Source organism: Hypanus sabinus, chromosome 6, assembly GCF_030144855.1.
Source record: "Hypanus sabinus isolate sHypSab1 chromosome 6, sHypSab1.hap1, whole genome shotgun sequence".
Taxonomy (NCBI): Eukaryota; Metazoa; Chordata; class Chondrichthyes; order Myliobatiformes; family Dasyatidae; genus Hypanus; species Hypanus sabinus.
The window spans coordinates 128686609-128713826 of record NC_082711.1 but is presented as its reverse complement, the minus strand read 5'-3'; the positions used below and the strand labels follow the sequence as shown (position 1 = coordinate 128713826).

The 27218-nt window shown below is 48.1% G+C and overlaps 1 protein-coding gene across 5 annotated transcripts in view; it reads left to right on the top strand.

Annotated features, from left to right (window-relative positions):
- Positions 1 to 27218, top strand: part of LOC132395827 (phosphorylase b kinase gamma catalytic chain, skeletal muscle/heart isoform-like) — a 90216-nt gene that overhangs the window by 51494 nt on the left and 11504 nt on the right. For all 5 annotated transcript variants that reach the window (XM_059972922.1, XM_059972921.1, XM_059972924.1 and 2 more), the window contains 4 exons: positions 4556 to 4719; positions 5659 to 5749; positions 13101 to 13254; positions 24626 to 24751. In XM_059972922.1, coding sequence (XP_059828905.1) covers positions 4556 to 4719; positions 5659 to 5749; positions 13101 to 13254; positions 24626 to 24751 — 535 coding nt within the window. The remainder of the gene's footprint in view (positions 1 to 4555; positions 4720 to 5658; positions 5750 to 13100; positions 13255 to 24625; positions 24752 to 27218) is intronic.

The window sequence follows — 27218 nt, the reverse complement described above, 5'->3', positions numbered from 1 at the left end:
GTTTCACTAATAGCTACAACATCATAATTCCAGGTATCAATCCACGCTTTAAGCTCATCCACCTTTCTTACAATGCTCCTAGCATTAAAATAGATACATTTAAGATTCTCTCCATCTCCTCCTCTCTTTCCATCCCTAACAATGCATTCAAATTTATTATCCTTTTCTTTCTTCTCCCCTACATCTTCATCCTCCATCTAATTCTATTCCTACTCTCACTGTCGCGTGGCACAGGCAGTAATCCCGAGATTACTACCTTTGTGGTCCTTCTTCTTAACTGCCTTCCTAACTCCCTATACTCTCGTTTCAGGACCTCTTCCCTTTTCCTACCTATGTCATTGGTACCTACATGTACCACGACCTCTGGCTCCTCACCCTCCCACTTCAGGATATCTTGGACGCGATCAGTAACATCCCGAACCCTGGCACCAGGGAGGCAAATTACCATCCGGGACTCCCGATCACCTCCACAGAACCGCCTGTCTGAACCCCTGACTATCGAGTCCCCTATTACTATGGTCCTCTTTCTTCTATCCCTACCCTTCTGAGCTACAGGGCTGTCGTCTGTGCCGGAGGCCCGGCCACTGTCACTTCCACCAGGTAGGCTGTCCCCCCCAACAGTACTCAAACATGAGTACTTATTGTCAAGGGGTACAGCCGCTGGGGTACTCTCTAGTACCTGCCTCTTCCCTTTCCTGACCATGACCCACCTATCTGCCCCCTGTGGCCCCGGAGTGACCACCTGCCTGTAACTCCTCTCAATCACCTCCTCACTCTCCCTGACCAGGCAAAGGTCATCGAGCTGCAGCTCCAGTTCCCTAACTCGGTCCTTCAGGAGCTGCAGTTCAGCGCACCTGGCGCAGATGTGGACGTCAGGGAGGCTCGGAGACTCCAGGACCTCCCACATCCGACACCGAGAACAACAAGCTGCCCTCACACTCATACTTCCCAAATAACTGAAAATAACAAGAACTAAAAGATAAGCCGACTGTGCCCTCTTCTGCCTAAGCCCTCTGAGCCCAAGCCCTACACTCTGCTCCTGGCGCACTCCGCTGCCCGCAAACGAAGCTGCCCGCTTCTTAAGGCTGCATTCTTTTTATATCTTCCCTCCTTCCCAGGCCTCCTTCACGCGCCTGCGCAGTCCCGCCTCTCAGAACTCCGATCTGAGACGCAATTGGACAATTTGAAAATGGCCGCCGCCGCACTTCCTCTCAAAGCCTCGCTGTCCTCTTCCAAAAGAGTACCTATTAAAAGTATTCAACCCCCCTGGAAGTTTTCATGTTTTATTGTTTTACAACATTGAATCACAGTGGATTTAATTTGACTTTTTTGACACTAATGAACAGAAAGGACTCTTTCATGTCAAAGTGAAAACCGATTTCTACAAAATAGTCTAAATTTATTATAATTATTAAAACAATATAATTGATGGCATAATTACTCACCCTCTTCAAGTCAGTGGATGTACCTTTGCCAACAATTACAACCTTGACCCTGTGTGTATAAGTCTGTATCAACTTTTCACATCTGGACACTGCAATTTTTCCCCCATTCTTTACAAAACTGCTCAAGCTCTGTCAGATTACATGGGGATCATGAGTGAACAGCCCTTTTCAAGACCTTAGTTGGATTGAGGTGTGAACTCTGACTTGGCCACTTCAGGACATTAACTTTATTGTTTTTAAGCCATTCCTGTGTAGCTTTGGCTTTATGCTTGGGGTCATTGCCTTGCTGGAGAACAAATCTTCTCCTCAGTTGCAGTTCTCTTGCAGACTGCATCAGATTTTTCTCCAGGATTTCCCTGTATTTTGCTGTATTAATTTTACCCTCTACCTTCAGAAGCTTTCCAGGGCCTGCTGCAGTGAAGCATCCCCACAGCACGATGCAGCCACCACCACGCTTCACGGTAGGGATGGTGTGTTTTTGATGATGTCTGGTGTTTGGCCTATGCCAAACACGTGTTTAATTTGATGACCAAAAAGCTCAATTTTGGTTTCATCAGACCGTAGAACCTTCTTCCAGTTGACCTCATAGTCTCCCACATACCTTCTGCAAACTAACCAAGATTTCTTGAGTTTTTTCCAACAGTGGCTTTCTCGTTGCCACCCTCTCATAAAGCTGCATCTGGTGAAACACCCAGGCAACAGTTGTTGTATGTGCAGACTCTCCCATCTCAGCCACTGAAGCTTGTAACTCCTCCAGAGTTGTCATAGGTCTCTTGGTGGCCTCTCTCACTCGTCCCCTTGCATGGTCACTCAGTTTTTGAGGACAGCCCGTTCTAGGCAGATTTACGACTGCGCTATATTCTTTTCATTTCTTGATGATTGACAGCTGTACTCCCAGGGATATTCAGTGACTTGTATCCATCTCCTGAAATAACAGTTTTTGGTGGAATTAATTGGAGTGTTCTTTTGTCTTCATGGTGTATTTTTGCCAGGATACTGACTCACTAGCAGTTGGACCTTCCAGATACCAGTTTATTTTTACTACAATCAATTACAACACCTTGACTGCACACAGATCTCTAAGAACAGATATTCATTTAACTAATTCTGTGACTTCTAAAACCAACTGCCTGCACCAGTGATGATTTGATGTGTTATATTAAAGGGGGTGAACACTTATGCAATCGATTATTTTGTGTGTTATATTTGTAATTAATTTAGATAACTTTGTAGGGATCTGTTTTCACTTTGACATGGAGTCTTTTTCTGCTGATCAATGTTATAAAAAAGGCCAAATTAAATCCACCGTGATTCAATGCTGTAAAAGAATAAAACATGTAAACTTCTAAGGGAAGTGAATACTTTTTTTGGCATTGTAACTCAGGTCCTCCAGACCTGTCAACATCCTTGTAAATATTCTCTGTACTCTTTCAAACTTATTTACTCTTTTCCAGTAGGTAGATGACCAAAACTGTGCACAATACTCCAGATTAGGCCTCACCAATGTCTTATACAACTTGGGACTCTCTAAATACTGCCTGAGCAAACTTTACTGAACACACTGAATGCAATCCATACCATCCAATCCCACCCAGGGTTTGGAAATTTAAAATCTCCTCTGATGACAATCCTATTATTCTTGCAGCTCTTCCCAGTCTCCCTGAAGGCCTGTAATACGATCCCAACAGGTAGTTACCGCTTTTTTTATTGCTCAGTTCCTCCCGATAATCCCTCCTGAGTTCTTTTCTGGCTTCTTTACAATTCTCAATGACCTTTGATTTTAGTTTTCTCTATCTTACATAGGTTTCTTTTTCCTTCTTGATGGAACTCATGACCTCCATTGTCTTCCTCAGTGGAACATACCTGATCCATATTCTGTGAAATTGGTCTTTAAAAGCACACTCTACCTGTTAGATATGGGCTTGTCCCAAAACAGTAGTTGCCAATTAACTTTTCCTAGTTTCACCTATTACATATAACATTGTTACTCAGTCTGACCCGTACGTAATCCAGATCTGGTAATGGGATTGCCTTTTAATTGCTCTCTGAAATGGCCCAGAATGCCTCTCAGTTCATGAGCAAATAGGCTGGTTTTACCAATGGCAGTGATCCCAAGCCCCAAGAAAATCAACTGACTCACCCAGCCAGTGTCGGGGTGTGGAACTCTTTGCTTGGGCAAGTGCTAGAGTTGAAATCCTCTGCACGTTGCTGGAAGAACAGTTGTAGGGCTGTAACTCCACACTTGGCCTGTGTAGAAACAGTGATTCCTTTACCCTCCCTCCTCCAAATTCCATGTGACCAATGTCCCTGTCCCCGGAACAATATGCAGAGGCACCTCCCTCTTTTGTTGGCCTGGCTGTACATGAAAGATAGAACAGCACAACGTAGGAACACAATGGTTGTGCCAAACACGACGACATGGTCCATTCCCTGTACGTTCATGTGTCTGACTAAAAGCGTCTCAAACACTTCGATTGTATCTGCCTCCACCACACTCCATCCATTACATCCCTCCACCCTGTGTGCACCTCACATCTCCTTTCAACTTGCCCCCTCTCACATTAAATGCATGGCCTCCAGTATTTGAGTTGGAATTAAAAGCCTGCCTTTGGCCTGTTTTCTTGTGCCCGATTTCTCACTCGATGTTAGGGATTTGCTGGCCCTTCATTGCTGTACGAAGGCAAGTGTCTTCATGTTGTGTTTCTTAGGCAAGGTGATCAGTACTCTTTGGTTCCTCAGTTTTACCCACTTGGGCCCATTGCCCTATTGATCCACTCTTCCCATCGTTGCAGTTATTTCCTTGACTGTCCTCAGCATCCTGTACCGGGTACTTGTAGCTGCTGCTGCTCCTCTTTAAACCATGTTTTACAACTGGCAGTGTGCTCCGCCCTTGGCCATGTCTCGTACTTGTAGACCAGAACCCGCTGTGGTGCTTACTACTGAGGGACTGGAGCCTGGGATTGGTCTCGGTGGCAGAGGACAGTGCAGACGTCTCTGATTCTGTAGAGCAGATTGTTGAGATTCCCTGGCCAGTCAGGATCAGAGACTGCGGGAGGGTTGGGTAAGGTGGAACACATTGACGTAATAAAGAGTACTCCTCCTCCTTCTAGAAGCATCATGCGAGCATTGCTGGAGGTCGTTCAGTTCCTCCACACCAAGAACATCGTGCACCGTGATCTGAAACCTGAAAATATCCTTCTGGACGATGACATGAACGTAAAGCTGTCAGACTTTGGGTTTGCCCTACAACTGTCCCAGGGGGAGAAGCTGCGAGGTGAGATGTCTCTGTGTATGCCGCAGCCTGATATCCCCACCTTGACCCAGCTCTGCTCATTTGGTGAACCGAGACGCAATCATTTAGTAACCTTCCAGAAAGAGAGGTTAGAGGGAAAGAGATCATGGGCTGTGAGGGTAAGAGAGGAGTGGAAGAATGGCGGTGCTGTGAGATGATGAGGCCAGCTGAGAGTGGGGGCTGAAGGATCGAGTGATCGGTGAAATGGGCACCTCATGTTGTGTAAGATGTGTATGTGCACCAAACCCTCAGAACCTTTGTGTAACCCTCAGACCCTCCCAAGTCATGGTGTAACCTCAGCTGGCACAGCAGGCCCTGCCTGTATGAGCATTGGCTCTGGCTTCTGACCGCTCAAACTGTGAATAGTAACCTTTCGGGGCTGGAGGCCCAGAGATGGCCTTCCCTGGGGTAGGAGCCCTGCCTGCCCGGATGTGAGAGTTGCAGGGAAAGGGGGTTACTTTGCTGTTGCCTTGATTTGTTTCTTGCTGCTGGTGTGAATGCTGCAAGAATGTGCTGGGCAATCTGCAAGTGTCGATACACACTCTGGCACCAACATAACATTCCCACAGTATTCCACAGAGCAACAAAACAAATCTTACACAACATGAGATGCCATTTCACTGCCTATGAGTAACTCCTATAATGTTGTCTATAAGATTGAGCAGATTACAGTGTGGCAGTAGATTAGTGTCATAGTCATGGAGCATGCAACCAGGCCGTTCAGTCCACTATGGGCATGCCAATCAATGGGCTCCTACCCCTCTTAATCTCACCTCCCTGTACTTGGCTCACAACTTGAATGGTCTAGACACTTGGGTGCGCCGGTTGTTAATGCAAATATCCCTGTTCAGTGTATGTTTCCATGTATCATACCTGTGATAAATAAATGAATCTGAATCTTTCTGTTTTTGTTTCATGCAGAATTATGTGGGACTCCAGGCTACCTGGCTCCAGAAATCATCATGTGCTCTATGGATGAAACGCACACAGGTTATGGCAAAGAAGTGGATTTGTAAGTTAAAGTTCAAGTTTATTGTCATCTGACTGTTCATATATACAACCGAACAAAACAATGTTCCCCTGGACTACGGTGCGCCCATACTACATATATCACACGCAGCACATAAAACTGAATATTGTCACAAATAAGTTAATAAAATCTAATTCAAAAATGCATGTGATGTATGCAGCACAGGGAAGCAGTCAGGTAAGCACCAAACAGCTCATTGTCCTAGTGACATTATGTCGCTGGTCTCAGTTTGAGGGAAGAAGCTGCTACGTTGCCTGGCAGACCTAGACCCGATGCTCCTGTATTTCCTTCCTGACTGTAGTGGGTCAAAGACATTATGGAATGGATGGTAGGGGTCCTCATCAATGCTTTGGGGTCTTCATACACAAGCTCCCAGTAAATGTCACAAAAAGGGAGAGGAAGACCACAAAGTTTTTACTCTCCTCTGTCGGGTATTGTGGTCTGATGCCTTGCAGCTTCTGTACCACACACTGAGGCAGGACACTCTCAGTGGTGCTCCTGTAGAAAGTTGTTAGAATGGGAGTCTTGCATGCCTCAATCTCCTCAAAGTTTTGACGTTGCTGTGCCTTCTTGACTAATGAAGAGGTGTGGTGGGCACACAAGGAAACTTAGTGTTCTTCAGTCCCTCCACAGCAGAGCCATTGTTGTGCCGTGGAGTGTGGTCAGCCTGTGCCTCCCTGAAGTCCACAGTCATTTCCTTTGATCTGCCATTTTGAGACTCAAACTGTGTTCTCACAGCATTTGACAAGCCTGTACGCCAACTCAAGCACAGTTGGATCATCAGTGAATTTAACGAAGCGGTTTGAGCTGGCCCGGACAGTGCAGCTGTGAGTCACCAGTGGGAGCAGCAATCGGCTGAACCAGTACTCAGTGTGCTGGAACTTGAGATGTTGCTGCCAAGTTTGAAAGACCCCAGCCAGTCCAAGTTCAAAGTACGTATATGTCACCATACACACCCTGAGATTTGTTTTCTTATGGGCATTCATAATAAATAGAAGAAACACAATAGGATCAATGAAAGACCAAACCCAACAGGGCAGACAACAGCCAACGTGCAGAAAACAACAAAAGCAAATGCAAAAATAAATAATAGTAAAAATAAATACATAAAAACAAAAATAAATAAATAAGCAAGCAAACAATAAATATCGAGAATATGTAACAGTTTCTTACCCCAAGCCATCAGAACCTGGACTGACACCAACTTACTGCCCTCTACTGTGCCTATTGTCTTGTTCATTATTTATTATTGCACTGTTTTGTGCACTTTATGCAGTCCTGGGTAGGTCTGTAGTCTAGTGTAGTTTTTTTTCCTGTGTTGTTTTTACGTAGTTCAGTGTAGTTTTTGTACTGTTTCATGTAGCACCATGGTCCTGAAAAACATCGTCTCATTTTTACCAGCAGTTATGGTTGAATTGACAATAAAAAGTGACTTGACCTGATGCAATGAAGAGTTCTTGAAAGTGAATTCTTAGGGTGTGCAAATAAGTGAAGCTAAGTGAAATTATCCTCTCTAGTTCAAGAGCCTGATGGTTGAAGGGTGATCTGGCAGTGTGAGTCCTGAAGCTCCTGTACCTTCATCCTGATGGTAGTGAGAAGAGAGCATGGTCTGGGTGGAGGGTGTCCCTGATGATGGATGCTGCTTTCGTGCAAAAATGCTCCATGTAGATGTGCTAAATGGTGGGAGGACTTTATCACTGACGGACCACTACTTTTTGTAGGATTTTCCATTCTGGGGCATTGGTATTTCTGTAATAGAACCTCTCAATATACTCTCCACCACGCATCTATAGAAGTTTGTCAAAGTTTTAAATGACATGCCAAGTCTTTGCAAACTTCTAAGAAAGTAGAGGTGCTGCTGTGCACCTGCATTCTGGGCGTAGGACAAATCCTCTGATGTTTAAAGTTGCTGACCCTCTCCACCTCTGATGGAGTTTAAAGTTACTGACCCTCTCCACCTCTGATGGAGTTTAAAGTTGCTGACCCTCTCCACCTCTGATGGAGTTTAAAGTTACTGACCCTCTCCACCTCTGATGAAGGACAAATCCTCTGATGTTTAAAGTTGCTGACCCTCTCCACCTCTGATGTTTAAAGTTGCTGACCCTCTCCACCTCTGATGGACAAATCCTCTGATGGAGTTTAAAGTTGCTGACCCTCTCCACCTCTGATGGAGTTTAAAGTTACTGACCCTCTCCACCTCTGATGTTTAAAGTTACTGACCCTCTCCACCTCTGATGGAGTTTAAAGTTGCTGACCCTCTCCACCTCTGATGTTTAAAGTTGCTGACCCTCTCCACCTCTGATGGAGTTTAAAGTTGCTGACCCTCTCCACCTCTGATGTTTAAAGTTGCTGACCCTCTCCACCTCTGATGTTTAAAGTTGCTGACCCTCTCCACCTCTGATGGAGTTTAAAGTTGCTGACCCTCTCCACCTCTGATGGAGTTTAAAGTTGCTGACCCTCTCCACCTCTGATGTTTAAAGTTGCTGACCCTCTCCACCTCTGATGGAGTTTAAAGTTGCTGACCCTCTCCACCTCTGATGTTTAAAGTTGCTGACCCTCTCCACCTCTGATGGAGTTTAAAGTTGCTGACCCTCTCCACCTCTGATGTTTAAAGTTGCTGACCCTCTCCACCTCTGATGTTTAAAGTTGCTGACCCTCTCCACCTCTGATGGAGTTTAAAGTTGCTGACCCTCTCCACCTCTGATGTTTAAAGTTGCTGACCCTCTCCACCTCTGATGTTTAAAGTTGCTGACCCTCTCCACCTCTGATGGAGTTTAAAGTTGCTGACCCTCTCCACCTCTGATGTTTAAAGTTGCTGACCCTCTCCACCTCTGATGGAGTTTAAAGTTGCTGACCCTCTCCACCTCTGATGTTTAAAGTTGCTGACCCTCTCCACCTCTGATGTTTAAAGTTGCTGACCCTCTCCACCTCTGATGTTTAAAGTTGCTGACCCTCTCCACCTCTGATGGAGTTTAAAGTTGCTGACCCTCTCCACCTCTGATGTTTAAAGTTGCTGACCCTCTCCACCTCTGATGGAGTTTAAAGTTGCTGACCCTCTCCACCTCTGATGTTTAAAGTTGCTGACCCTCTCCACCTCTGATGTTTAAAGTTGCTGACCCTCTCCACCTCTGATGTTTAAAGTTGCTGACCCTCTCCACCTCTGATGGAGAATGGTTCGTGCATCCCTGGTTTCCTTCTCCTGAAGTCAATAATCACCTCCTTGGTCTTGCTGACATTGTGTTATGACACCAATCAGCAGATTTTCAATCTCCCTTTTACATGCTGATTCGTCACCACCTTTGATGTGACCAACAACAGTGGTGTCGTCAGCAAACTTAAATATGGCATTGGAGCTGTGCTTAACCTCACCGTCATAAGTGTAAAGTGAGTAGAGCAGGGGACTAAACACACAGCCCTGTGGTACACCTGCGCTGATGAAGATTGTGGAGGAGACGTTGTTGCCAATCTGAACTAACTATGGTCTCCAAATGAGGAAATTGAGGATCCAATTGCACAAGGAAGTATTAAGGCCAAGGTCTTGAAGCTTATTGATTAATTTTGAAGGGGTTGATGGTATTGAACGCTGAGCTGTAGTTAATAAAGAGCCTCCTGATGGGTGTTGAGTCCCAATGAGGACAGTTTACCCAGCAGCCTCATGTTAAACACCAAGCTGAAGTTGACAAACAACATCCTGGTGTATGAGGCATTGTTTTCTAGGGATGGATGGCCAAGGCTATGGCATCATCGTATGTTTATACTCAACACACAATGAGATATTAAAATCGGGTTACTTGCTTTGCGTACTCCCTATGGAAATGCTACCCACACGTCTGACATTGATGTTACAGGGACAGATATACTCTTGCCTTTGACTTTCCTACTAATCAGCAGCACAGCTCTGTAAGTCATTCAGACATCTGCATCAGCTGTTTTCAGTGCTCAGAAATTTCCAATTAGGTTTTGAATAAAATATATTAGGTTGATTCAATAAATATCTTGTGTCTTTTATCGATCATGTTTGAGTGTTTACTTGAAGTCTTTGCCACAGTAATTAGGGAGATGAGAGAGATTGTAGATCCTACACCTGGCACTGAGTTTGTTCTTGAGTTTAACCTGGCCTGTGCAGTCTGCACAGGAACAGAAAACATCCTATAGGTGCTGGAAGCCTTGAGCAAATGCTGGAGGAACTCAGCAAGTCAGGCAGCTTCTGTGGAGGGGAGTCAGCAGTTGATGTTTTGGGCTGAGACCCTTCATCTGGAAATGAAGGTGTTAGAAACCAGAATAAGAAGGTGGGGAGAAGGGGGGAATGAAGTAGGAGGCTGGGATGTGATAGGTGGAAGAAGAGGGAATCTTACAGGAGAGATCAGTGGACCATGGAAGAAAGGGAAGAGGAGAGGAACCAGAGCAAGCTGATGGGCAGGTGATGAGAGAGTGAGAGAACCAGGATGGGGAATGAAAAAAGAGAGGAGAGGGAGTGGGCAGACATATCAGAAGTTAGAGTTATCGATGTTCATGCCATCAGCTGGAGACTATCCAGATGATGATATGAGGAGTTGCTCCTTCAATTTGAATATGGCCTCATCTCGGTTAGAGGAGACCATGTCAAAATGGGAAGTCAAACTGAAATGGCTCTGTGCTGTCAGCTCTTCTGATGGGGTGTTTGCTGCAGAAAAGTCCTTCACGTTTTATTTGTTAAAATTATTTGAAGAAATGTAAGAGTTTTATTCATATAGACTGGTTATTTTTTTTAAGCTGATCTATGAAACTATCAAACTATTGAGAAAGCAGAGCTGTCAACACCAAGAATCAAAGGATGTTACTCGCCACCACCAAACCTACACTACCCTGTCACACCCACTCCTCAGCTCATGCCCACAGCCCAGCATGTTCCCCTTTAGGGGTGCTGAGAACTGTTTCCTACAGGCAGTGAGTCCCACACCAACCCCACACTGCAGATAAAACCCTCGTTGACGTTCCCTGAAACTCAAGCCAATCTGAATTTGTGCTCCCGTTCCTCAAACCCTCCATTCATGGCAACCATTTCCTTCAGTTACCCTAATTGAACCAGTTAATAATTCCTATCCACCCCTGCTGGATTTCTTCTCAATTTTCTCTGCCTAAAGGAGGATAACCCCAACTACTCCGATCTAACTGTGGCTAGAAACTCTTCACCTTTCGAACCACTCTGGTATTTCCACCCTGTTGCAGTCGTTCATGTTCTTCCTGAAGTGAACGGGTTTAGGCTACAAATGCCACTATTTTTATTACCTCCCTCTTCCTGTATTTTATGATCCCAGAATCCCATAAATGCTTCATTAAGCAATCTCTCAACCATATTCAATTATTATTGCATGTATACACCCTGATCTTTCTGTTTAGAAATTTATTCATGTTTTATAGATCAGAGAGCATTTGGAAAAATTAAGTGAGCTAGCGCTTTTCCTTTTGGAGCAAAGGAGGGTGAGAGATGACATGATAATAGTGTAAAAGAGACATTGATAGAGTGCGTAGCCAGCAGTATTTCCGAGGGTTAAATGCTCTTATGGGCTTTGAATTTGTGTTTCTGGACTGTTTGTCTACCGCCACCTTCACCTCTGTGTTGTGTTCTCTTTGCCCCTTCCACCAGACACAGACTCTGAGTCTGCCTGCAATCTATGATCTCCCAGTGCTCCGCAGTTTATCTCCACTCCACCATCAATGTCATCTATAGGTTTTGAAATTGTCCCTAAACCCCCAAGTCATTAATATGTAGCTAGCTCTGATCCTGACCCTGACCCCAAGGAGCACCAGTCTGCCATCACCACTTTTACTCACTTCGTCCCTGATGATTTAATTTCACTGATCTCAACTTCTTCACCCTAGTTTTCTGAGGGATTTCAAAACTCTATTAGGACCACAACCGTGGCCTTGCTCTAATGAATCTCTATGTAGTCTCTTCAAATAATCCAACCGGGAGAGTCAAACCTGATTTGTCTTTAACTAATCCTTACTGGCTCTGCTTAGTTAACTCAAAACTCCCAGCACTGAGGTTGTAGTTGCTTGATCTATTTCTCCTGCCCCTTTTGAACAAAGCAATCATATTTGCCATTCTTCGTCCCCTAGACCACTCCTGCACCCAGGCTAGATTATAAAGCTACGGCAAGCTCTCCTGCAATGTCTGCACCTCCTCCCCTCCTCCAGAGATACTCTGACCAGCTTAGAACCACGTCCTCCTTCCTCCACTGACAATGGGTTATAAGTAGCTTTGACTTCTTTAGTAAAGACCGATGAATGTTTGGCCACCCTCTCTGTCTATCAGAGGGTTAATCTTGCTCCATAGTAAATCTTATTCAACCTTTCCCTATCCACTTTATTTGATCTGGAAGCTTTGTATGATAACAAGTTTTCTGTGTCTGCTTTACTTGCTTATTCACCTTCTCTGGCAGCTTTTTAATGTTTTGTCGGATTATACCTTGAGTTATTCACATAGTTTGTAAACAAACTTGCTTTGTTTCATTCCATTCCTTATCACTGCTGATCAGGAAGCTCTCTCGTGGCTTCCTTTATCTCCTCCCCTTGGAGGACACACACAGCCTGTGCCAAAATCATAGCTCAAACCTTCCGAAAGATGACTTCAGTGGAACCTGAGCCCAAGCCCGTCCTTTGTGGAACTCACTTTCTATGGAAATGGCTCTCCATCAGAATTCTCCTTCACACAGCTGGGGCTGATTCTCTCTCAGCATTGCTGAACACTCAGTATCTGAAATGTTAACTCCCTCTGCCTGATTCCAGCATTTTCTGCTTCAGATTTCCAGCTGCATTGTTTGGATCTTGCCTTCTATCACACCTCCCTGTACTGGTGCCAACTAACACTTGCTCTTTCTAAAATCTAGTTGCACTCGATGCTTTAGTTCCCTTGACACATGTCTGGTCATCTCTGCTCACTGTAAGCTCGAGATGATCCAGAACTCAGCTCCCATTTAATACAAGGCAGTTAACCTGAGTCTGCATCACTGGTTTCCAATGTCTACACAGCTTCACCTCTCACCTTTGCTGGAACTTCCTTAAACATAATCCTTCTAGTTACCGAAGATTAACCCTTGCTGTTTTCTCTAGAATTCTCTCCCTAAACCTCTCCTCTTTTCTCTTTAATCTCCCTTTACTGCAACCTTTGATCATTTTTGCTAATATCTCCTGACGTGGAAAGGTGGTACTTTAGTATAATATAGTTAAGGCAGCATGTTTTGGCTGTGGTTGGGGACTTAGCTTAGTATTGTACAGTGTAACTTTGGATCCGTGCACAGAAATCCAGGCTCATTGCTGAGACAGACTTGTGTTGTTTTTCTGTGTGCAGGTGGAGCTGTGGGGTGATTATGTACACGTTGCTGAGCGGCTCCCCACCGTTCTGGCACAGGAAGCAGATGCTGATGCTCAGAATGATCATGGAGGGAAATTACAATTTCAGTTCCCTGGAATGGCAAGACCGGTCAGACACTGTCAAGGACTTGGTACGTATTTTGGGTATCAAACTACGAAACTGCATCAGGAGCACGAAGTGATGAACGAACATTCCAACGGGCCTTTTATTAGCGGCACGAGATTGTTCCAAGTATTCACAAATGCATTGAGACATTGAGCTGGTCTCTCCCCTGACAGTGTAACAAATATTGTGCAAGATACAAAGGCACAACACTGTGATAACTTGGTTAAAGAACCCTTTGAGATGTGCAGTGAGTTAGGTAAAATAAAAATGATAAATATTGCAGGGATTTATAATCTTGCAGAAATAGCAGTCGGCCTGATGATTGGAAGGACTTTAGAATTCCCCAAAAGAGGTCCATGAAATTGATAAAGAAATACAAGGTAGGATATGAGAGAAAAAATAGACAGCTAGGGTTATAGGTGTGCAAAAGAAAATAGCAGCATGCTGTGTAGGCACCAGACGGACAGAGATGGATATTTTCTAAGACACAGGAGCAGAATCAGCCCATTCAGTCTGCTGCACCATTTGATCATGGCTGATGCATTTCCCTCCCAACTCCATGGTCTTCTTCCCATAACCTTTCACATCCTGGGTAACCAAGAACCTATCAAACACCTTAAATACACCTGGCCTCCACAGTCACCTGTAGCAACGAGTTTCACAGGTTCAGCACAGCGTAAAAGAAGTCCCTCTGTCCAGAGGTTGTGCCTTCTGGTCCAAGACTCCCCCACCATAGGAGCTATCCTTTGCGCACGCACTCTATCCAGGTTTTCCGACGTTGAGTAGGTTTCAATGAGATCCCCACCACCTCACCCTACTGAATTCCAATGAGCCAGAGCCATTCACGCTCCTCATATGATGAGCCTTTTATTCTCGGAATCATTTCCCTGAACTTCCTTTAAATCCTGACCTTAGTGAAACCACGGTGAGAATATAGTGGATAGTTTTGGTCTCCCTACCAAAGGATGCACTTACCATAAGGAAACTGCAACAAAGATTCAGAACTGGCTCCAGAGATCAGAGATGACAATCGCATTAGATGAGAACTCGAGTTGACAGGGACTGCATTCTCTGGCATTAGGTGATGAGAGGAAATCTAGTCTAACCATACAAAGTTCTTAAAAGGATGACTGCGGGGAGGATGGTTCCTGTGACTGAGGAGTCTGGGACTGGGCACAGTTTGAAATCCAGAGTGGAGGAGAGGAGAAATGTCTTCACTCAGAGGATGGTGACCACCAGTAGGAAACAGTGTGGGAATAAAGGTGGTAGATGCTGGGTTTGCATATGCCTGGGTACATGAATGAGCAGACAATTTACTTTAGAATCTGAGGAGTTGGGATGTAGAAGATGGAAAGGGACTTCAAGGCAACTTGGGCAGGTGGAGGAAGTAGAAAAGCATGGCAGACGTGGACAGATGTTGAGGAGTAAAGCAGAAAGGCAGTGTATTAACTAAATGGTGCTAGATTGGGAAGTATTCCTGTATTCCCGTCATCAACAGAAGGTGAGGCAATCAATGCAGAAGGCAGGAGGGTGAGTACAGGGGGTAGGGGTGTCTCTCTCCAGGGCAAAGTGAGGCCACACCTGGAGGCAGGAGGGTGAGTACAGGGGGTAGGGGTGTCTCTCTCCAGGGCATAGTGAGGCCACACCTGGAGGCAGGAGGGTGAGTACAGGGGGTAGGGGTGTCTCTCTCCAGGGCATAGTGAGGCCACACCTGGAGGCAGGAGGGTGAGTACAGGGGGTAGTGGTGTCTCTCTCCAGGGCATAGTGAGGCCACACCTGGAGGCAGGAGGGTGAGTACAGGGGGTAGGGGTGTCTCTCTCCGGGGCATAGTGAGGCCACACCTGGAGGCAGGAGGGTGAGTACAGGGGGTAGGGGTGTCTCTCTCCGGGGCATAGTGAGGCCACACCTGGAGGCAGGAGGGTGAGTACAGGGGGTAGGGGTGTCTCTCTCCGGGGCAGAGAGAGGCTACACCTGGAGGATTGGTCGCAGTTTTAAAATACAAGAGATTCTGCAGATTCTGGAAATCCAGAACAACAGACAGAAAATACTGGAGGAAGTCAGCACGTCTGGCAGCATCTATGGAAGCGAATAAACAGTCGACGTTTTAGGCCGAGACCCTTCATCAGGACTGGGAAGGAAGAGGAAAGTAGCTGAATAAGAAGGTGGGGTGGGGAAGGAGTAGAAGACTGGAGGTGATAGGTGAAGGGGAAGGTGGGGGGGATGAGGTGAGAAGCTGGGAGGTGATGGGTGGAAAATAGAAAGGGCTGAAGAAGAAGGAATCTGATAGGAGAGGTCAGAGGAGCATGGGAAAAAGGAAAGGAGGAGGAACACCGTAGGGAGGGGTGATAGCCAGTTGAGGAGAAACGAAGGAGCAAGATTGGGGCTGGAATAGAGAAAGTGAGGGGGGAGGGGAGAAGTTGGAGAAATCAGTGTTCATGCCATTAAGTTGACTATCCAGATGGAGTATGAGGTGTTGCTTAAACAACCTGAGAGTGGCCTCATTGTTGCAGTAAAGGAGACCATGGATCGACGGTTCGGAATGGGAATGGGGACTGGAATTACAATGGCTGGCCAGCAGGAAATCCTCCCTGTTGTGGACTGAGCGAAGGAGCTCAATAAAGCGAATGTATGTATGTTGGGTGTCACCGATGTGGAGGAGGCTGCACCAGGAGTACTCGGTACAGTAGGTGCAGTCTTGCAGGTGCAGTGTAGCCTCCCTGGAGGTATTGTTGAGGGCTGAATGAGAATGAGGGAGGAGGTGAATGGGCAAGATGGTGGAAGTTGCGGAGAATGATGTGCTGGATATGAAGTCTCGTGGGGTGGGAGGTAAGAATAAGAGAAACTATAGAAGGGCAGATGTCCAGGAAATAGAGATGTAGGTGAGGGGAGCACCAGTGGTAGAGAAAGGGAAACCCTGTCTTTGAAGAATGAGGGAATCACCAATGTTTTTAGAAAGGAAAGCCTCATCCTGACTAGATTGCACTCTGTCTGGACTACGATCCATGGCCTGTAATTTCCCTTTGGGAGTCGTGCTTTTGAGCCATCTTTACCATTTGGCGTTTTTGCAGTATTCTGAAATAAATTTGAGAATGGAGAACCAGCTGCAGTAGCCATTGGTGCAGACTTGGAGCTGGATCAAACCAGTGGGGCCCGGGCGTTAGGCTCCAAAGTGAAAAATGAGCCAATGTTTGGCAATTGCGGGACTGGACTTTGGGCTGGATCGAAGCGGTGGGATCGAGACACGAGAGCAGAAAGGTGAACCAATGTTTGACTAAGTTAAGTGCCAAACCAGATTAAAAAGATCAAGGCAAAGGATAAAACAGTGTTCAGCTCATTTCTCTGTGAAGTTTACTTGCCTCAGCACTGAACTGAGTCTCCATGGTTGCGGCCTACAGGCATCACACTGGTCTCAGTGAACAGTCTCCTGGCTGTGGCCTACAGGCATCACACTGGTCTCAGTGAACAGTCTCCATGGCTGTGGCCTACAGGCATCACACTGGTCTCAGTGAACAGTCTCCTGGCTGTGGCCTACAGGCATCACACTGGTCTCAGTGAACAGTCTCCTGGCTGTGGCCTACAGGCATCACACTGGTCTCAGTGAACAGTCTCCATGGCTGTGGCCTACAGGCATCACACTGGTCTCAGTGAACAGTCTCCATGGCTGTGGCCTACAGGCATCACACTGGTCTCAGTGAACAGTCTCCGTGGCTGTGGCCTACAGGCATCACACTGGTCTCAGTGAACAGTCTCCATGGCTGTGGCCTACAGGCATCACACTGGTCTCAGTGAACAGTCTCCTGGCTGTGGCCTACAGGCATCACACTGGTCTCAGTGAACAGTCTCCTGGCTGTGGCCTACAGGCATCACACTGGTCTCAGTGAACAGTCTCCTGGCTGTGGCCTACAGGCATCACACTGGTCTCAGTGAACAGTCTCCTGGCTGTGGCCTACAGGCATCACACTGGTCTCAGTGAACAGTCTCCTGGCTGTGGCCTACAGGCATCACACTGGTCTCAGTGAACAGTCTCCTGGCTGTGGCCTACAGGCATCACACTGGTCTCGGTTCTCAGTGAACAGTCTCCATGAGCCATCGGGCTCCTGACTGGGTGCAGTGCCTAACGGACTCTTGTGATGACAGGATAAGTTGAGGGTGAATTGGATACACTGTGATGTGCAGGACAGGATGAGGGGTGATTGGATACACTGATGTGCAGGACAGGATGAGAGGTGATTGGATACACTGTGATGTGCAGGACAGGATGAGAGGTGATTGGATACACTGTGATGTTCAGGACAGGATGAGGGGTGATTGGATACACTGTGATGTGCAGAACAGGATGAGGGGTGATTGGATACACTGTGATGTGCAGGACAGGATGAGGGGTGATTGGATACACTGTGATGTGCAGGACAGGATGAGAGGTGATTGGATACACTGTGATGTTCAGGACAGGATGAGGGGTGATTGGATACACTGTGATGTGCAGAACAGGATGAGGGGTGATTGGATACACTGTGATGTGCAGGACAGGATGAGGGGTGATTGGATACACTGTGATGTGCAGGACAGGATGTCGGGTGATTGGATACACTGATGTGCAGGACAGGATGAGGGGTGATTGGATACACTGATGTGCAGGACAGGGTGACGGGTGATTGGATACACTGTGATGTGCAGGACAGGATGAGGGGTGATTGGATACACTGTGATGTGCAGGACAGGGTGACGGGTGATTGGATACACTGTGATGTGCAGGACAGGGTGAGGGGTGATTGGATACACTGTGATGTGCAGGACAGGATGAGGGGTGATTGGATACACTGTGATGTGCAGGACAGGATGAGGGGTGATTGGATACACTGTGATGTGCAGGACAGGGTGACGGGTGATTGGATACACTGTGATGTGCAGGACAGGGTGAGGGGTGATTGGATACACTGTGATGTGCAGGACAGGATGAGGGGTGATTGGATACACTGTGATGTGCAGGACAGGATGAGGGGTGATTGGATACACTGTGATGTGCAGGACAGGGTGACGGGTGATTGGATACACTGTGATGTGCAGGACAGGGTGACGGGTGATTGGATACACTGTGATGTGCAGGACAGGATGAGGGGTGATTGGATACACTGTGATGTGCAGGACAGGGTGACGGGTGATTGGATACACTGTGATGTGCAGGACAGGGTGACGGGTGATTGGATACACTGTGATGTGCAGGACAGGATGAGGGGTGATTGGATACACTGTGATGTGCAGGACAGGATGAGGGGTGATTGGATACACTGTGATGTGCAGGACAGGGTGACGGGTGATTGGATACACTGTGATGTGCAGGACAGGATGAGGGGTGATTGGATACACTGTGATGTGCAGGACAGGGTGACGGGTGATTGGATACACTGTGATGTGCAGGACAGGGTGACGGGTGATTGGATACACTGTGATGTGCAGGACAGGATGAGAGGTGATTGGATACACTGATGTGCAGGACAGGATGATGGGTGATTGGATACACTGTGATGTGCAGGACAGGGTGACGGGTGATTGGATACACTGTGATGTGCAGGACAGGGTGACGGGTGATTGGATACACTGTGATGTGCAGGACAGGATGAGGGGTGATTGGATACACTGTGATGTGCAGGACAGGATGATGGGTGATTGGATACACTGATGTGCAGGACAGGATGATGGGTGATTGGATACACTGTGATGTGCAGGACAGGGTGACGGGTGATTGGATACACTGTGATGTGCAGGACAGGGTGACGGGTGATTGGATACACTGTGATGTGCAGGACAGGATGAGGGGTGATTGGATACACTGTGATGTGCAGGACAGGGTGAGGGGTGATTGGATACACTGTGATGTGCAGGACAGGATGAGGGGTGATTGGATACACTGTGATGTGCAGGACAGGATGACGGGTGATTGGATACACTGTGATGTGCAGGACAGGGTGACGGGTGATTGGATACACTGTGATGTGCAGGACAGGAAGAGGGGTGATTGGATACACTGTGATGTGCAGGACAGGGTGAGGGGTGATTGGATACACTGTGATGTGCAGGACAGGATGAGGGGTGATTGGATACACTGTGATGTGCAGGACAGGGTGAGGGGTGATTGGATACACTGTGATGTGCAGGACAGGATGAGGGGTGATTGGATACACTGATGTGCAGGACAGGATGAGGGGTGATTGGATACACTGATGTGCAGGACAGGATGAGGGGTGATTGGATACACTGTGATGTGCAGGACAGGATGAGGGGTGATTGGATACACTGTGATGTGCAGGACAGGGTGACGGGTGATTGGATACACTGTGATGTGCAGGACAGGATGAGGGGTGATTGGATACACTGTGATGTGCAGGACAGGATGAGGGGTGATTGGATACACTGTGATGTGCAGGACAGGATGAGGGGTGATTGGATACACTGTGATGTGCAGGACAGGATGAGGGGTGATTGGATACACTGTGATGTGCAGGACAGGATGAGGGGTGATTGGATACACTGTGATGTGCAGTACAGGGTGACGGGTGATTGGATACACTGTGATGTGCAGGACAGGGTGACGGGTGATTGGATACACTGTGATGTGCAGGACAGGGTGACGGGTGATTGGATACACTGTGATGTGCAGGACAGGATGACGGGTGATTGGATACACTGTGATGTGCAGGACAGGATGAGGGGTGATTGGATACACTGTGATGTGCAGGACAGGATGAGGGGTGATTGGATACACTGTGATGTGCAGGACAGGGTGAGGGGTGATTGGATACACTGTGATGTGCAGGACAGGATGAGGGGTGATTGGATACACTGTGATGTGCAGGACAGGATGAGGGGTGATTGGATACACTGATGTGCAGGACAGGATGAGGGGTGATTGGATACACTGTGATGTGCAGGACAGGATGAGGGGTGATTGGATACACTGTGATGTGCAGGACAGGGTGAGGGGTGATTGGATACACTGTGATGTGCAGGACAGGATGAGGGGTGATTGGATACACTGTGATGTGCAGGACAGGATGAGGGGTGATTGGATACACTGTGATGTGCAGGACAGGATGAGGGGTGATTGGATACACTGTGATGTGCAGGACAGGATGAGGGGTGATTGGATACACTGTGGTGTGCAGGACAGGATGAGGGGTGATTGGATACACTGATGTGCAGGACAGGATGAGGGGTGATTGGATACACTGTGATGTGCAGGACAGGATGAGGGGTGATTGGATACACTGTGATGTGCAGGACAGGATGAGGGCTGATTGGATACACTGTGATGTGCAGGACAGGATGAGGGGTGATTGGATACACTGTGATGTGCAGGACAGGATGAGGGGTGATTGGATACACTGTGATGTGCAGGACAGGGTGAGGGGTGATTGGATACACTGTGATGTGCAGGACAGGATGAGGGGTGATTGGATACACTGTGATGTGCAGGACAGGGTGAGGGGTGATTGGATACACTGTGATGTGCAGGACAGGATGAGGGGTGATTGGATACACTGTGATGTGCAGGACAGGGTGAGGGGTGATTGGATACACTGTGATGTGCAGGACAGGATGAGGGGTGATTGGATACACTGTGATGTGCAGGACAGGATGAGGGGTGATTGGATACACTGTGATGTGCAGGACAGGGTGAGGGGTGATTGGATACACTGTGATGTGCAGGACAGGGTGACGGGTGATTGGATACACTGTGATGTGCAGGACAGGATGAGGGGTGATTGGATACACTGTGATGTGCAGGACAGGATGAGGGGTGATTGGATACACTGTGATGTGCAGGACAGGATGAGGGGTGATTGGATACACTGTGATGTGCAGGACAGGATGAGGGGTGATTGGATACACTGTGATGTGCAGGACAGGATGAGGGGTGATTGGATACACTGTGATGTGCAGGACAGGATGAGGGGTGATTGGATACACTGTGATGTGCAGGACAGGATGTCGGGTGATTGGATACACTGTGATGTGCAGGACAGGATGAGGGGTGATTGGATACACTGTGATGTGCAGGACAGGGTGACGGGTGATTGGATACACTGTGATGTGCAGGACAGGATGAGGGGTGATTGGATACACTGTGATGTGCAGGACAGGATGAGGGGTGATTGGATACACTGTGATGTGCAGGACAGGGTGAGGGGTGATTGGATACACTGTGATGTGCAGGACAGGGTGAGGGGTGATTGGATACACTGTGATGTGCAGGACAGGGTGACGGGTGATTGGATACACTGTGATGTGCAGGACAGGATGAGGGGTGATTGGATACACTGATGTGCAGGACAGGATGAGGGGTGATTGGATACACTGTGATGTGCAGGACAGGGTGACGGGTGATTGGATACACTGTGATGTGCAGGACAGGGTGACGGGTGATTGGATACACTGTGATGTGCAGGACAGGATGAGGGGTGATTGGATACACTGATGTGCAGGACAGGATGAGGGGTGATTGGATACACTGTGATGTGCAGGACAGGATGAGGGGTGATTGGATACACTGTGATGTGCAGGACAGGATGAGGGGTGATTGGATACACTGATGTGCAGGACAGGATGAGGGGTGATTGGATACACTGTCATGTACAGGACCAGGTGAGAAGAGGAAGGATTGTATACATTGTGATGTAGAGGACAAGGTGAGGGAGGTTTCAGATTGGATACACTGTGATATATAGGTCAAGGTGCAGGGGTGGTGGTGATTGGATACATTGTGATATAACCATATAACAATTACAGCATGGAACCAGGCCATCTCAGCCCTTCTAGTCTGTGCTAAACGGTTACTCTTACCTAGTCCCACTGGCCCGCACTCAGCCCATAAACCTCCATTCCTTTCCTGTCCATATACCTATCCAATTTTACTTTAAATGACAATATCGAACCTGCTCCTACCACTTCTACTGGAATATACAGGACAAGGTGAGGCAGTTTTGGGTACATTGTTATATATAGGACAAGATGAAGGGGGATTTGACACATTGTAATGTGCAGGACAAGGTGACTGGAGTTTGGATAAATTGTTAGGTGCAGGACAAGGTGGGGGGATGATTGGATGCACTGATGTACAGGAGAGGGTGAGGCAGGATTGGGTACATTGTAATGTAATGGACAAGGTGAGGCTGTGATTGGGTACAGTGTGATATATAGGGCAACGTGAGTTGGGGGTTTGGATAGATTGTGATGTATAGGACAAGGTGAGGGAGGGGTTCACAAGGGACAGGGAGAAAACGATGTACAGGTAAGAATGGACATTTAACAGTGGGGGGGGGGATAGTTAGAGAACATCATGAAGGAGCTTCTGTGACGATAGTTTAGGTCACCCTGCTGGATTGGTGGTTTAAACCTCAGTATGCCTGATGGCTATGCAGTGCCTCTGAAATGTCACCAGGGTTGTCCTTTGAAAGGACACTGGTCAGAAGCTGTGGGGTTCTTTGATAAAAGTTTGAAAGCCAGTAGGCAAAGCAAAGGACACATGAGTGTAAGAACCAGAGGGAGAAGCAGGAAGGAGGTTAATGGGAGGATGAGCAGAGCATTTCTGAGGGTCTAACTGAAAGGAGGCAAAGGATGTGAGACAGTGTGTGAATGGGAAAGGTATGAGTGGGAGGCAAGGATGTAGAGCAGAGGACTACTCTGCACAGAGAGGTCATGAGAGAGGTTACCTTGAAAGCATTGGTTTGGCAACAGCTGGTGCAGCTTTAGACCGGATACAAATGATGGAAGATTAGCATTATTTGTCATATGTTCATCAAAATATACAGTGAAGCATGTCATTAGTGTCAAATCAAATTAGCGAAGATTGTTCAGGACAGCCCCAAGTTTCCCCGCTCTCTGGCATTAACACAGCATGCTCAGAACACGCACCCATACATCTTTCGAATGTGAGAGGGATCTGGATCACCCGGAGGAAACCCATAGGGTCACAGGAAAACATACATCAGTGCCAGCAACATCCGACAGACAGTTCACAAAACTACTTTTCCTCCTTTGAAATATTACTAATTACTAATCTGTGTTTGATTGCATCCCGTCATTTACATTTTTAAAAACCTCAGTATTGCATACATACTTTGATAATAAACGTACTTTGAATTCATACCGCGGTAAACCCCAGTCTGTGATTGCTGGTGCTGTAACAGTGTTCATACCGCGGTAAACCTCAGTCTGTGATTGCTGGTGCTGTAGCAGTGTTTAGCCGACTGCGCTGCCTGTGTGTGGAGTGTGTGCTGAGGCTTGGCACATTAGTCCTAGGATGGTGTATGTCAGTTGTTGCATTAGGAACATTTGGAAGGAGATTGATAAAGTTGGATTTATGCAGTATACAAATATACTCTTTGCTTGATTGTCGAAATTTCTAGGCATCTATACGAATCCCATTTACCTGCATTTGGTCTGTAACCACAAAGCCTATTTAAGTACCCGTTTACACCTTCTCTGGCAGCAAGTTCCAGGTATTAACCTCTTCCTGTGTGGGAAAAAAAACTGCCCCTCAGATTTCCTTCACAATCCCTTCCTTTCATCATAAACGGCTTGGTTTTGGTTCCTCTATCATGGGACTATCCACCGTCTTCCAATTTTATACACCTCTATCAGGTCTCTCCACAGCCACGTTTGGTCTGGAGAATTTAAACCCAGCTTATCCAATCCCTCTCATAATTAAAGTCCTCCAACCTGGCCACGTTTGAATTCACCAAGCCAACTTAGAATGCAATTAACCAGCTCATTGTGGATCTTCTCTGTTGTTTTAACCTTCTGGACCAGCCTATCATTCAGGTCTTTGGATTCTTGCAGTTACCAGCTTTATTCATGCTGCTCTTCTTAAAGGAACAACATTAGCTGCCCTATTTTCTGATACCTTACTCGTAGCTAATGACATTGTATAAGGCCTCAACTATCTCATCTCTTGTTTCCCATAGCAAACTGGATTAGATCTCATCTGGCCTTGAGATTTATCAACCCTTACCCGTCCCATTCCATCTAACATCACTTTGCCCTGACCTGCACCAACCTTGAGTCTTCATGAATGTATCCTTGGTGAATACAGATGGAAAGTATTCAGCCAGGATTTCAACCTCTCCCATACACAGATGACCTCTCGCCCTGAGAGGCCCAAATCTTTCCCTCCATCGGGTCTAATATGATTGCAAAACTGTGATGGATCCTGATTGGGTGAAGCAGAAGCCTGTTCCCCTTAGCCTTTGATCCAAGGATTTACAGTGAAGGGCACCAGGTAGAGGGGAGACAGGAAAACCTCCTGTACAGAGTCCCAGGGCTGTTCTGGGACAAGCTGGTGCTGCTGTGCTAGAGTGTGGGCATACTGACGTTTTGGTTCTTTGTGCATGGATCAGATCTCCCAGATGCTGGTGGTTAAGCCGGAGGAGCGTTACACGGCAGACCAGGCCCTGGCTCACCCCTTCTTCCAGCAGTACCTAGTGGAGGAGGTTCGTTACTTCAGTCCCTACAGGAAATTTAAGGTAGGCAACCACTCTGCAGTTCGTGCTGTTAGGAGGTGGGTGGTGGTGTTATTAGGTCACAGCAGCCACCTTGCCGTGGTTGTGTGTCTGTGGGAGGGGGTCAGTGCAGCCCCAGCACATGGCTGATTCTGAAAAGCCCTGACCAGTCACTCTCAGGTCCCAGTGCAATTATGTTGAAACAGCAAATATAAAGCCCAGGTAAAAGGGTTAGTCACAGCAGAATCAGCTGCACCCTGGAAAACCCAGTGTGACTGTGGCCTCACCACTTACACTCTGTGCCAGGTGCTGTATCAGGTGAACCAGAACTGCACTTTGGGACCGCACATCTTCTCAGCTGTCAGTGAGTCTAGCGGGAAGGGGTCCAGTCAATAACCCTACTCCCCACTCCCAATCACAGTCCGACTCTGAGCTCCAGGAGCCCACATCTTCTCAGCTGTCAGTGAGTCTAGCGGGAAGGGGTCCAGTCAGTAACCCTACTCCCCACTCCCAATCACAGTCCGACTCTGAGCTCCAGGAGCCCTACCTCAAATAACTGATCTGAAAATAGAAATCTACAGCTCTTTGGCCCACAGTGTTATGCCGACCATGTAACGTACTTTAGAGACTGCCTAGAATTTCCCTGTCATATAGCCTCTGTTTTACTAAGCTCAATGTACCTACCTAAGGCACTTAAAAGACCTGATAGTATCCGCCTCTACCACCATCGCTGGCAGCCCATTCCACGCACTCACCACTCTCTGTGTGAAAAACCTACCTCTGACATCCCCTCTGTACCTACTTCCAAGCACCTTAAAACTATGCCCACTCATGTCAGCCATTTCGGCCCTGGGAAAAAGCCTCTGACTATCCACACGATCAATGCCTCTCATCATCTCATACACCTCCATCAGGTTACCTCTCGTCCTCCGTCACTCCAAGGAGAAAAGGCCGAGTTCACTCAACCTATTCTCATAAGTCATGCTCCCCAATCCAAGCAACATCCTTGTAGATCCCCTCTACACCCTCTCCTGTGGGCTGGAGCACTGGGCAGTGCTCCAGTGAAGGGAACAGGGCTGCAAAGTGGAACAGACCCTTCAGCCCCTAATGACTACTCCACATTCAGCAAAGTCACACAATGTTGTTTACCTCAGCACCGCCATCCCGCACGAAACTCAGACCTTCAGCAGTGTGCTCAGTCTGAGTGTCGGTCACCGGCACCACCACAGACCCCTGAGAATCCTGGAGTGACCGCACACACTAAAGAAACCTCCCCCGTCTGTGTGAACCCGCTACCTCTCACCCTGAGACTGCTGTCCCCCATCTGGACATCCCAGCTGGGAACCAACTCCAGCTGATCGCGACACAGGGCATTCAACTCTCCTCTGGTCCAATTCAAATCATCGAGGAAGATAACAGTGTAGAGGGAAGGACAGATGGGGGTGTCAGAGTGTGGGGAATGGGGAAACAGAGTGCGGAGGGACGGGAGGAGTGTGGGGAATGGGGAGACAGAGTGCGGAGGGACGGGAGGAGTGTGGGGAATGGGGAGACAGTGCGGAGGGACGGGAGGAGTGTGGGGAATGGGGAGACAGTGCGGAGGGACGGGAGGAGTGTGGGAGGGGGAGACAGAGTGCGGAGGGACGGGAGGAGTGTGGGGAATGGGGAGACAGTGCGGAGGGACGGGAGGAGTGTGGGAGGGGGAGACAGAGTGCAGAGGGATGGGAGGAGTGTGGGGAATGGGGAGACAGTGCGGAGGGACGGGAGGAGTGTGGGGAATGGGGAGACAGTGCGGAGGGACGGGAGGAGTGTGGGGAATGGGGAGACAGAGTGCAGAGGGACGGGAGGAGTGTGGGAGGGGGAGACAGTGCAGAGGGACGGGAGGAGTGTGGGGAATGGGGAGACAGAGTGCGGAGGGACGGGAGGAGTGTGGGAGGGGGAGAGAGTGCGGAGGGACGGGAGGAGTGTGGGAGGGGGAGAGAGTGCGGAGGGACGGGAGGAGTGTGGGGAATGGGGAGACAGAGTGCGGAGGGACGGGAGGAGTGTGGGAGGGGGAGACAGTGCGGAGGGACGGGAGGAGTGTGGGAGGGGGAGACAGTGCGGAGGGACGGGAGGAGTGTGGGGAATGGGGAGACAGAGTGCAGAGGGACGGGTGGAGTGTGGGGAATGGGGAGACAGTGCGGAGGGACGGGAGGAGTGTGGGGAATGGGGAGACAGTGCGGAGGGACGGGAGGAGTGTGGGGAATGGGGAGACAGTGCGGAGGGACGGGAGGAGTGTGGGGAATGGGGAGACAGTGCGGAGGGACGGGAGGAGTGTGGGGAATGGGGAGACAGTGCGGAGGGACGGGAGGAGTGTGGGGAATGGGGAGACAGTGCGGAGGGACGGGAGGAGTGTGGGGAATGGGGAGACAGTGCGGAGGGACGGGAGGAGTGTGGGGAATGGGGAGACAGAGTGCAGAGGGACGGGTGGAGTGTGGGGAATGGGGAGACAGTG